The sequence below is a fragment of the Diceros bicornis genome, chromosome 12 (genome assembly GCF_020826845.1).
Source record: "Diceros bicornis minor isolate mBicDic1 chromosome 12, mDicBic1.mat.cur, whole genome shotgun sequence".
NCBI lineage: Eukaryota > Metazoa > Chordata > Mammalia > Perissodactyla > Rhinocerotidae > Diceros > Diceros bicornis.
In genome coordinates this window covers 50,804,555-50,817,727 of record NC_080751.1, presented here as the reverse complement: position 1 = coordinate 50,817,727, position 13,173 = coordinate 50,804,555, and the positions used below count along the sequence as shown (strand labels likewise).

General features: G+C 34.3%; 1 protein-coding gene across 9 annotated transcripts in view; it reads left to right on the top strand.

The window, feature by feature from the left end:
• Positions 1–13,173, top strand: part of BIRC6 (baculoviral IAP repeat containing 6) — a 239,599-nt gene that overhangs the window by 62,288 nt on the left and 164,138 nt on the right. For 6 of the 9 annotated variants that reach the window (XR_009221707.1, XM_058551470.1, XM_058551469.1 and 3 more), the window contains 8 exons: positions 2,815–2,964; positions 5,201–5,426; positions 7,190–7,350; positions 8,366–8,497; positions 8,980–9,111; positions 11,164–11,342; positions 12,343–12,476; positions 12,977–13,138. Coding sequence is in view for 8 of the 9 variants with exons in the window: in XM_058551470.1 (XP_058407453.1) it covers positions 2,815–2,964; positions 5,201–5,426; positions 7,190–7,350; positions 8,366–8,497; positions 8,980–9,111; positions 11,164–11,342; positions 12,343–12,476; positions 12,977–13,138 (1,276 nt within the window). In the remaining variant the exon portion in view is untranslated. The remainder of the gene's footprint in view (positions 1–2,814; positions 2,965–5,200; positions 5,427–7,189; positions 7,351–8,365; positions 8,498–8,979; positions 9,112–11,163; positions 11,343–12,342; positions 12,477–12,976; positions 13,139–13,173) is intronic. The other 3 variants (XM_058551472.1, XM_058551471.1, XM_058551474.1) reach the window with 2 other exon arrangements.

The window sequence follows — 13,173 nt, the reverse complement described above, 5'->3', positions numbered from 1 at the left end:
AATATAGAAACTTTGGTCTAATCTTTTTTCCTCCCATTTTTGTGCTGCTATTGTCTTATGTATTACATTTAGATAAGTTATAAATCCAACCAAAAAGTGTTATAGTTATTTTATACAACCTTTATCTTCTAGAAAAGTTAACAAAGAAATTTAAAAATATAGATATTATGTTTACCTGCTTACTATTTCTGGTACTCTATTTATTCTGGTAAATTTGGTGTTGCTTGTTTTCATCTTGAAGGGCTTTCTTTAGTATTTATTGTAAGGCAGATCTGCCAGCAAAAAATTCTTTCAGTCTTTGTTTATCTGGAAATGTCTCTATTTCATATTCATTTTTGAAGAATAGTGCTGTAAGTAGAATTATTGGTTGACTGTTTCTGCACATGTCATTCTGTTGCCTTCTTGCCTCCATTGTTTCTGGTAAGTCAGCTTTTAATTTGCATGGTATTTTCCATGTCTGTGATGAGTCATTTTTAACTTGCTGCTTTCAAGATTTCCTTATTGACTTGGACTTAGAACAGTTTGACTGTAATGTATGTACCTGTGGGTCTCTTTGTATTTATACTACTTGAGGTTCATTGAATTCATTAGCTTTATAGTGTAATGTTTTTCATCACATTTGGGGAATTTTTGCCCATTATTTCTTCAAATTCTTTTTTTTCTATGTCTTTCTCTTCTGTTTTTCTGGAATTTCCATTACATGTATGCTTTTAGTCTTGATCTGTCCTATAGGTCTCTGAGATGCTTTTCATTTTTAAAAATCTTTTCTTCTGTTATTTAGATTGGTTAATTTCTCTTGATCTATTTTTATTTCATTGATTCCTTCTACTGCCATCTCAAATCTGCTATGAGCTTCTCTAGTGAACTTTTATTTTTTTGTGAGGAAGATCAGCCCTGAGCTAACATTTGTGCTAATCCTCCTCTTTTTGCTGAGGAAGACCGGCTCTGAGCTAACATCTATTGCCAGTCCTCCTCCTCCCCCCCCCCCCGCCTCCCCCAAAGCCCCAGTAGATAGTTGTATGTCATAGTTGCACATCCTTCTAGTTGCTGTATATGGGACGCGGCCTCAGCATGGCCGGAGAAGCGGTGCGTCGGTGCGCGCCCGGAATCCGAACCCGGGCCGCCAGTAGCAGAGCGCGCGCACTTAACCGCTAAGCCATGGGGCTGGCCCTCTAGTGAACTTTTCATTTTAGTTTCTTTGCTTTTCAACTCCAGGAATTGCCTTTTGTTCTTTTAAAATAATTTCTGTTTCTTTGTTGAGATTCTTTATTTGTTGAGTCATTTTTGCCATTTATTCCTTTAATTCTCTATACCTGGTTTTCTCTTGTTCTATAAGAATATTTACAGTAGCGCCTTTGAAGTCTTTGCCAAATCTGAATCTGGGGCACTCAGAGATATTTCTCATTGATTTTGTTTTTCTTGAGCACAGATCACTCTTTCTTCATGTCTTATAATTTTTAATTTAATACTGCACATTTTAAATAACATTGTAGAAACTCTGGATTCTGATTTTCCCCCTTTGGAGGTGTTGTTGCTTTGTTTGTTTGGTAGCCCACCTAGACTAAATCTGTGAAATATGTTTCTTTTGCAGTATGCAGCGCTGATGTCTCCCCTCATTTTTTTTTCTGGGTTTTTATTTTTAAGCCTTGTTTCTTATTTGTTGCCTCTGTGTCCACGTAGCTAAGTATTCAGCCAAAAATTTTGATAACTGGTTGTGCCCCGATACCTTTACCAGTAAGGCTGTGTTCAGGTGTGCCCTGTCTTTTGTTTTCTTTATTTTTGTTTTCTTTTGTGCCCTCTTAGTCTTTTCTGCATAGGCATGGAGGCTTGGTTGACTGGGATTGTGTGGATGGCTTGGGCCCCATCTGTTCTTTACTGTATATGTGTACAACCTCTGATCACTGTGGAATGTGTGGAAAGTTTACCAAGCCCCGTTTGTTTCTCTCACTTCTTGTAACTCTGTGTTAAAACCCTGGTTATTTCTAGTGCTTTGCTTGCCCCAGACAGGATCCTGACTTCAGGTAGCAGAGTTGATGGGCCTCCTTTTTGTTGCCACTGAGCTACTTTAAACTGACAGCTCTCCAAATCTGGTGAGCCGCCTCTGGCAGTAGCATGGAATCTGCTGGTTTTCATGGCTTGCTCCACCCTGGTTGAATGACAGTTTTGTCCAGCTTCATAGTTGCTTTTCAGAAAGAGGATTTATTGTCCTCCTTATTCTGTCATGCCAGAAGTGAATCTCCAAGTGAATCTCTTATTAGAATGTACTTTTATCCATTGATTTTTTTTGTCTAAATATTTGCTAAGTTTGCCTTTCAGTTTTTTTCTGTGGTAGAGATATGAAAAATAGAAATTCAGTTTGATTTCATTTCATTGTGAATGCTTCAAAATATTAAGAATCTTTGTTCAGTTTTGTTCCTGCTGGGATTAAGAGATTGGACTGTGGATCCCAATATAGCTAGTGCATTGGTTTCCTCATCTGTAAAGTGGCCACAATAATAGTCCTCAAGGGTTTTTATGAAGACTAAATGAATTAATTTAAGCATTTAAATAGTGTCTTACAGATAATGAGTACTAGAGAAGTAACTATTGTCACATAAGTTTATATATTTGCCATTTTCTTCATTAAATTTAATTTTCAATTGGCAATTCCTTGGTGCTTAAATTTCTGAATTCTTGGAGATATATCACTTTGGTAGCCTTTTTTATCTACCTACTGAATGATATTAAAATAAATTTTCTTAACTAAGTAGTATACACCTGTATGTTTACCCCCTTTCCATGTACCTATGTTAATGGAATTGTATTACCCCGTAGGTGGTGAGCTTCATTTTCTCCAAATTGGAGGAACCTGTGATGATATTGATGAAGCTGATATACTAGTGGATGGATCTCTTTCTAAAGGAATAGAACCATCTTTAGAAGGTTCCAAACCTTTATCAAATCCTTCAAGTCCTGGCATTTCAGGTATTAAGTTTTTAAATGATTTTTTAAAAATGCAAATTCTTGTGATGTTCAAAGTTTTCTGAGTATTGTATAATCTTAAACATTATTTCAGTTTTACAGTCAGCTATTGGTTTTTTTGTTGAGGGAGTTCATTTCCTCGTTGATATTCTTTTACCCAGGCTTGTTTTTGTATATTATTTTTCCGGTAGTTGGAAAATGTTGTAAGCATTAAAATAAGAAATGATTCTCAACCTGTAGTAGGTTGACCAGTATTGGTGAGGTCACCTAAGAGGTAAAAACTTTATTTCGGTCATTAAGGAGTTTTTGGTCTAATTAGGGAGGAAAAAAGCAGAATGAAAGAGAGAAGAGTTCATTAAGTAAGTGTAAAGTGAGTGGAATGGCTAATATTAGTAATATATCTACTGGAATTGAAAAGCTGAAAAAATATTCTCTCCCTAAGGTGGTATATTCACACCCTCGGTGCCCCATTGTAAACCTGTGGATAAGTTTGTTTTTGCCTATTTTCTCATCCATGTTCTATACTGCCCTCCAGGACTATTTTTTCAAAGGAAGTAATGTTAGCATGTTACTCCTGCTTAAAAATCTTTATTTGCTTTTTGGACTTTTGTGAAATAACTCTAGTCTTCTTCTCAATCTCCAGTTACAACAAACTTTTCATGATTTCTTAAGTGTATAATTCAGTTTCATGCTGTTCACGTTACGTTAAGCTCTCTTTCCCCACCCTTTACGCCACAGTTAGTCCTTTTGTACTTCCATTGTGCTGTTAAATGTTTTAGTCTTAGCACTTACCACATTTTATCCTCCGAGCCTAACATTTAAAAGAAGTTTTAGTAAATCTTTGATGAAGGGTATGTTTAAACTCAGATGTATTCCAAATAGGAATAATACGTAAAGTTGGTATTTGATCTTTATGGACACTTATATTTAGGCATTTGATCATTCTTTGCACCAAAGGCAAACTTTTAGTGATTGCTAGTATAATATATGGTAGTCTTCACTGCCTTAATATGTCAGAGTTTCTCAAACTCAGCACTATTGACATTTTGGACTAGATAATTTTTTGTTGTGGGAGGACTGTCCTGTGCTGTATTAGCAGCATCTCTGGCTTCTACCTACTGGATTCCAGTAGTACACGCAATTGCAGCCATGCAAATGGCCCTTGGGAGGCAAGATTCTCCCCCAGTTGAGATAAACTGACTCATCTCTTCCTATATGTAATTAGTCAAGACTTGATTGTCTTGATTAACTATACAACTTGGTTTAAAAAACTAACATAGTGAATGTTTTCTTATTTTACAGATTATTGGTATAATAAGAATTTTCGTATCAAGTCCATAAAAATACTATTTAGTAAAGATGAATTAGATTATAAAGAAGTGAATAGTGTAAAGAAGGAACATTGACGTGTTGTTAATGTTTACAAACAATATTTAATACAGTTTCAGTCAGATTTAAAAAACTAAGCTTTGAGGAAAAATGTGGTTTAAAGTATATTTATAATAATTTTATAGAACTTGGTGTAAATTTTCTTTGTGAAAATATTCTAAACCTATCAGATTTCATATTTTAGTCTTTTTTTAAAACTAATTTTTGTTAATTAGAACAACAATAGTCTTTCAAGTTTATCTAATGTTAGATATTTCACAGATGTGAATACATGTATTTATAAAAAAACGAATCTCTCTGAAACAGGTTGTTACTCTTAAAATACTGGTATGTATATAAGATATTCTTAACTACCACAGAAGTGGAAAAAACACCGTTTTAAGCTTTTGGTTTGTAAGTATTCATTTGCCATCAATATAGCTTTGACTTTTTAAAAATTACTTTTTATGATGTTATGTGCTTACTGATGTTTTAGCATTTTGTTTTGTAAACAGCAAAGTGTAAAAGTTAATTATCGATCTGATGTAAGTTTGGCTTGTGTTTCAGCATCACTACTTTTGTTGCCCTTATTAACCTGAGGCTAGTTAGAGCTTAGTCAGAGCTCTTCTAATGGGTTGAATTTGGGTTTCTCCAATAATGAGTACCCTCTCTATAATTTAAAGTATTCAAGATGGATTTTTCTTATGGCTGTTACATAGTCAGTGCTAGTTACTTTAGTTGCATATAGATATCTGAGTCCACATTATTAATTTTCAGGATATTTGGCAAGTGTTGCAATTATCTAGACAAAAAACTTGGATTAAAACTTTTTTTAAAACCTGTTTCTAATTCTCCATTCACTATTGTTAAGGAGTTGATTTATTGGTGGACCAGCCATTCGCCCTTGACATCTTGACATCTCTAGTGGAGCTAACCCGCTTTGAGACTTTGACTCCACGGTTTTCAGCTACTGTTCCTCCATGCTGGGTAGAAGTTCAACAAGAACAGCAGCAAAGGAGGCATCCTCAGCATTTGCATCAGCAACATCACGGAGATGCTGCTCAGCATACTAGAACTTGGAAACTACAGACTGACAGGTAAAACATTCTTCCAAGGTATTTAATTTTAAGTCCATATTATGTATTTGTTAGAGGCAACATAGAATTCTTAGACATATTACTGTTTGTCTTAACTTCTGCATATTAATAACTTTGTTCTTTTCATTTATCACCTTAATTTTGGAAATTCCTATATTCTTAGTTGTAGGATAAAATATTGAGAGTAATCCATAACAATTAGTTTGGTCACTCAGTCTACAAATTTATTTAACAAATATTAAATGCTTGTTTTTTGCAGGCACTCTTGTAGGCACTAGTAATATAGCTCTCATGAAATTTACATTCTAGTGGGGATAGCAAGACAGTAAGCAGGTATCTACTATGTCCTATAGTCATAAAAGCTATGAAATAAGACAGTATGGTGATAGAATAGTTGTTGGGTGTGTACATGTGTGTCAGAATGAGAGAAAGAGAGAAAATGTGTATAATATTTTTTATATAAAGGATCTGAGAAAGGCCTCTGTGAAGACGTTAGTTCAGAGGTGATAGCAAGTAGAAAGACTCTGAGAAGCATGTTTTACAAATTCTAGGAAGAGCAGGAAGACCAGTATTGTTGGAGTGCAGTGAACGCAGGGGAGAGTGGTAGGATGTGAGGTCAAAAGAGGTAGTTGGTAGCCAGATCACAAGTGTCTTTATAGGCCATAGTGAGACTTTTACGCTGGGAGAGATTGGAAAAGGTTAGAGCCTTTTCAATACAGGAGTGATGTGATAAAATTTATATATTAGAAGGACATAGTAAGACCACTGTGTTGACAATAGATTCTGAATGGTTGTGGTGTGTGTCTTAGGAAGGCAGTGATAGAAGTGAAGATTCTAATTTAGATGCTATTATGGTAATCCAGGTGAAATGGGGGTGGTAGCTTGGACCATGGTGATAGTTGATGGAGGCAGTGAAAAGAGTGGTTAAATTCTGGATAAAATTTGGAGGTAGAAGGAACATTCGTATACGCTGGTGTATTGAACATCTAGTGTGAGAAGAGTTAAGGATGACTAAGGTTTTGAATTGAGCTAATTGAAAAATAGAATTTCCATTTGCAGAGATTGCAGTTGGTAATCAAGAAGTTTGGATTTATTTATGGTAAGCCTGAGTCTGGAATTTAGTGGAGGAATGTGGTCTGATTTTTATTTTTTAGCATATATATAGAATTTAAAATGAGAGAATAGGGCCGGCCCCGTGGTTTAGCGGTTAAGTGTGTGCGCTCCGCTACTGGCGACCTGGATTCAGATCCCGGGCATGCACCGACGCACTGCTTGTCCGGCCATGCTGAGGCCTAGTCCCATATACAGCAACTAGAAGGATGTGCAACTATGACATACAACTATCTACTGGGGCTTTGGAGGAAAAAAATAAAATAAAATGAGAGAATAGACATGTATAAGAAATATAAGAAGTTCTTGTTTTAAAATGCGGTTTTCTGGGACCCCACTCATAGATTTAGGGTGAAGCCCAGGAATCTGCACATAATTCTGATGCACAATAGTCCACACTTTGAGGAACAAGGGTTTATTGGAATGTACAGTTCCCAAGGCAGGTGTAGATTTCTAAGGCAAGATCATTCACTGCCCTAAGTTTAACCTCTCCATAGGGAGTTGCTTATCTTCTCTCCTGATCCCATCGAGAAGCAATTAAGTTTGGTTGTAGACTGTGAGTCAAAGTGTGTGAATGGTGATATTAACGATAATGTGGTTATGGCTGAAGAAAGATTTTTGCTTTATTTAACATTTTTCCCCTTATTTGACAGCAACAGCTGGGATGAACATGTGTTTGAATTGGTTCTACCTAAAGCTTGTATGGTTGGACATGTGGACTTCAAATTCGTTTTGAACTCAAACATCACCAATATTCCACAGATACAAGTGACGCTGCTAAAAAATAAAGCTCCAGGCTTAGGGAAGATCAATGGTAAGAATGGATCAAAATTTATATTTGAAGATTTTATCTTGTAGTTGGTTTCTTAAAAAAACTAATTTTCAACTTGGCTGTCTAGGTTTGATGTCCTTCCTTGTCCCCCTACCCCCATACTGTTTTTCTCCTCCACTTTTTGTGGTTTTATATAGAAAAGTTAATCCAGAGAACATTTCAGAGCCTTTCAGTAACTCATTATTGTTCAGAATTACATAAACTTGAATAATTTAATTATGCTTTTTGGAAAATGCAGTTAGTTCCTTTGTGAAGTAGTTTCACTTTTAGCATTACTAGACTTAATGCATTTCTCTTCCTAAGAGGAGACTTGATTGGGAAAAGAACTTTGTTGTGGGAAGTGTCACATATTCTTTTAAGGTTATTAGTAAAACCCAACCTTTCATGTAATGCCAGAAATATATCCATCTTTATTTATCTTTCTTATAAGATCAGAATTTGATATATTTAGTTATTAAAATAGATTGTACACATTTAGCATTTTGGGAAGTAGATGTTACTTCTCAATTTTTCTTCTTAATAGGTTAATTTAAAAGGCTGGGGATAATTTCAGAGTAAAATGGCTACTTTACACCATGGGTTAAAACAATGAAACCTGAAAATTTTTCTGTTTCAAAAATATATGTATGTGTTTGTGTGTATATATGTGTATTTTTGTGTGTTGTATGTATTCTTTTGAATCATGACAGATTCTGATTTAATTGAGTCTAGGACTTAGGCCTTGGTATTTTTAAAACTCTGCAGCCTAGGGTAAGAACTTTTAGTTTAGTTGCCAGCAAATTACTTCTTCAGGTGAATATTTTACTACCATTAAAAGAGGGAAGAGAGTGTGAAACAGTTAGTTGAATCTAATTTTCTTCCTCTCGTGACAACCATTTTACAGCATCGGTGATGAAAATCACAGTAGTTCCCAGTTTAACAGAAAATTTTAGAATTTTAGGCACATAAATCATTGATATTAAGCAAAATTAAGTTTACTAATATTTTTATCCTCTAGAAACAGCAGTAGATAGGCAGATCACCTTTCCTTTGTCTCCAGCTCTTAACATTGAAGTGGAACAAAATGGGAAACCGTCCTTGGTTGATTTGAATGAAGAAATGCAGCACATGGATGTAGAGGAATCACAGTGTGAGTTAAATTATAGAGCTGTTGTCCATGACAGTAAAAGGAGTAGTGATCCAAATGCATCATGTTGGGCAAAGATTTCCTTATGGCTTGCAAAAACTTGGTTTTAAGAACACAATTAAAAAATAACCTATAATTCTGCTTTGGCAATATGCTTTAACTTTCAGCTCATCTTTGTGAACACAGCTGCGCTAATACTTGCATTCTTGTTTTTTAATATCTTGGGATTTGAAATCATGTCATGGTTTTGTAATTTTTTTTTTTTTGAAAATCAAGGTGAATATAAATAATATGGGAATGGAAAACAACATAATATATCTGATTATAGTTCCTTAGCATGATAGTGAATTCTTATTTGAACACATTCTAAGTATGGTATTTTGTATGGTGGTATTATATGTAAATGGGATGGATATTTGCTTCTTAAATATTACATTTTAAATTACAAACTAATTTAAAAGAAAAATGTGTATTTTTCTTTTTAGGTCTTAGGTTATGTCCATTTTTAGAAGATCATAAAGAAGACATTCTTTGTGGGCCAGTATGGCTCGCTAGTGGCCTTGATCTATCAGGGCATGCTGGGATGTTGACGTTAACAAGCCCCAGACTTGTTAAAGGTGAAGTAACATATTTTACAAAAGCAGAATAAATAATGTCACAATTGTAAAAATAGATTTGTTTTTAAACTGATCTCAAAAAAGTAAGATATTGTTTTCTTTGGGATTTTCATTAGCAATTCCATCAGTTTCCTGGTAGCTGAGGTCATTTCCTCTCATAAGTGAGTGTATTGTTACGTGAAACTTCTGATCCTACTTTCTGTGTCTTGGAGGTCTCAGTGCTTTTTGAAAAAGCATAAAGAAAATGAATACAGGGTGACTTAGTGTGACATAACAGAGCTCTTCCAAGGAACTAGACATCATGTTCTGGCATGTTTTCCTTTCCCATCAATTTAGAGTCCTGTGTCTTCAGAGAGTGTTTGTTGTATATTGTTATAATATCTTCTCTTAAGACGGTTTTTATAGAAGAGTTTTGATAATATCAGATATAATTATTTGAGTGTCTTGAACACAAATTATAATTAATGTGTATTTTAAAATGATTGGCTATTATATAGATACTAAATATTGGAGTCGTAAGACATTTATTTCAGCTTTTGTATCCCAGGGGTGAATTAAAAAAGCCAACAAACAAGACACTTAGCTCGATTTTTAAAGTAAATCTGGAGGTGGGGCAGGATGTGGAGATCCTTCCTGAAACCAAGAAAATATCTGACCACCTAAATAACAACTGTTTCATAATATTTGTTCCCACTCACGCATTTACCTTTAGTTGCAGATATATATATAAGTTTTAACATGCTCCATTGACTACATCTCATTCATTCATTAAGTTTATGAGACCCTATGATGTTTAGACCACATACTGGGATACAGTGGTGAGCAAAACTAATAAAATCTCTTTTCTAATATTGCTGAGAGTATAACTTAGTTTTGTTGAATGAGAGTGTAAAACTTAAATTTTTATATGAAAATTAAAATTTTGGCTTTGACAAAATGGAGGGTGGAATTATATGACATACATTGAAAGACTTAATAATGTAAAAGTGTGAATTTTCCTAGAATTTGCTAAGACTGATTATTTTCTCATCAAATTCCCAAAAAATCTTTGGAACTGGAGAAAATGATTGCTGAATTTTTATGGAAGAATAAAAGGATGATATGGGCCAAAGAAATTTGGAAAAAGAAGATTGAGAGGGAGGATCTTATCAGATGCTAGAACATAGAATAATACAGCAATAAGAAGAGTGTAATAGTGCAATGCTAACACAGTGGGCAGGCAGATCAGTGGAAAACAACAAAAGTAGCTTTTGTAACCACAGAAAGATTTAATGCCTGCTTAGGCAACAATACCCTGGTGGTTTGCTGGTAGGTGTAATAGTTTGAGAGTATTTTTGCAGTAATTTGTACGTATAGATTTTATAGTATGATCTCAATTTAGTTAAAACGAAAACATCAGCTAGTGATAATAACAACCAGTATTTATTGAGTGCTTCCTTTGTGCCAGGCACAGTTATAAGTGTTTTGATTACCTTTAAGGCAGGTACTCTTATTATTTACATTATACATTTGAAGAAACTGAGCCATGGAGAGATTAATTTGTCACATGCCCAATAAATGGCAGAGCCATTATTCAAACCCAGGTAGTGACCCAAAGCCTGTGCTTTTCAACCTTTGATGCTATAATGCTTATGTGTATGTGTGTGTGTGCATGCATAAAAAGACTGGATGGATATACATAATGATGTCATCATTATCTGTGGGTGGTGCCTTAATGGCAGTTTTTTTCTTTGTGTTTTTCTGTAGTTCACAAAATTTCTATTATTAAAATGAATAACTATTGATTGGGGAAAAGTATACCAAATGTTTATAATAATTAGTCAAAATTTTGTGTCTTATGCTGTTCATATAAGTGCTGTGCTTTTTGTTCTTTTGCTATCAACATGTGAAGATTATTCAACTGTGTTATATGCAAAAGGTATAATTAGAAAATTCTGGCCACATATATATTTGTTTTTGTGGAGTTAATTATTTAATTTGCTCTCTGAAGATGAAAAAGAGTTTGCTTTTTGGTGATTCGATTATTTATCCCATTCTACGCCACTCCTCCAGGTATGGCAGGAGGAAAATATCGTTCGTTTTTAATCCATGTCAAGGCAGTGAACGAAAGAGGAACAGATGAAATCTGTAACGGTGGTATACGTCCTGTAGTAAGACTTCCATCCCTAAAACACCAGAGTAACAAGGGTTATTCACTTGCTTCACTCTTGGCAAAAGTTGCAGCAGGCAAGGTATGAAACTGTGTAATTTTGAACTATACCAATGCTGTTTTAAACATCGAGGATGAGATTTGACACACTGTTGGAAGTAGTGTAACTCTTCATTGATTTTTCAATAGACACTTGGTTTGTCCTTTGCAGACATAAAAAAGTATAATTAAGAGGAAAATATTTTGAATTAACTTTAAGCAAACTACCTAGCTTTTATAAAGTTTACTCAGTAGGGAGTAATTCTTAGCAGGTGCTTCACTTTGTAGTTATTTTAGATCATAATACTTATTTCCTCAGGCGTATAAGTTTGTTTCTATGCCCTCTGCTGGTAACTCACCACTATTTTTTTTTGGTAAACATTGGGGAGATGCAGAAAGAGAAGTTGGGACATGATTTTAGAGATATATCCTGATTCTCATGGTTCGTTGTCTGCAACTAACTATGTATCATACAGAGACTTCTTCATAATTGTCTGATCTTGGATTTTCCTGAACTCGGGAGATTTTGTTTCTCTGTCATCATTATTCATAAGCAATAATAGCAATATCAGTAACACCAATCATCTTATATTTGTATAGGTCTTCCAATTTTTCAAGGACTTCTGTGTACTTTATCTGATTTAATCCTCAAAAAAACTCTGAGGTAGGCAGAGCAGGTGCTATTATTATCTCCATTCTTCATATTGAAAGCAAGTGAACCTTAGAGATTGGGGAGCTGGTGTAGCTCATATAGTTTATAAGTGCTGTAGCTCAGACTTAGATTCAGGGTCTTGGCTTTATAATCTTTAGTCATTGGGTTATTGCCTTTAAAACAGTGACTGTGTCTTTCTTCTTTCCCCTATTATAATTCTGGGGAAAATTAGTCATTTACTGAATATGAGGGTAAAAGCTGTGATTTTAATATGAGATTTATGTTTTGATAGTCATAATTCAATTATTTTCCTTCATTTGGAAACTTTAATAGTAAATAATTTTTTAGTTTCATTTGTTTGTTTATTCATTGTATTCATTTGTATGTTTAGGAAAAATCATCTAATGTTAAGAATGAAAATGCAAGTGGCACCCGTAAATCTGAAAACCTCCGGGGCTGTGACTTACTTCAAGAGGTCTCAGTCACCATTCGAAGATTTAAGAAAACTTCAATTTCTAAGGAAAGGTAACCTCATTTTCTTCTACTATTTTTATAGTAATAAAAGTACAAAGGAAGAATTCCAATAAACATTATGAGACACAAAATTTTAAAATCTAACTTTTACTTGAAAATTTTTGTTTGCTTTCCATTTCTCTTAAGAATTTATAATCTCAGTGAGGGGATGAATTGTCTTTTTACTTCATTGGTTTATCCCTGGTGTGTATACAGTGCTTGTTATATACCAGGAATACCATATTTGTAGAATGAGGGAAGAAATAAATATATTATTTCTTTTAAAACTTTTTACAGGCCAAGTATTGCTTAGATGCTATTTTAAATCTTTTAATACCATAACATTAACTCGAAAGACCAACATTCCATTGTAATAATGGTTTTCATAGTTTTTTCTAAAATTGTGATATTCATGATTTAAAATGAAATATTATATGACCAACTAGGTTGTGATAGCTTTGGTCTTAACTGTTCTATTTTGGTTGTTAGTGTGTTTATATTTTCTTTTGTAGAGTGCAACGATGTGCCATGTTACAGTTTTCGGAATTTCATGAAAAGCTTCTTAATACTCTTTGTAGAAAAGCAGATGATGGTCAAATCACAGAGCATGCTCAAAGCCTAGTGTTGGATATTCTTTGTTGGTTAGCTGGAGTACATTCAAATGGACCTGGAAGGTTAATAAGATTTTACTTACCACTGATGATTACCC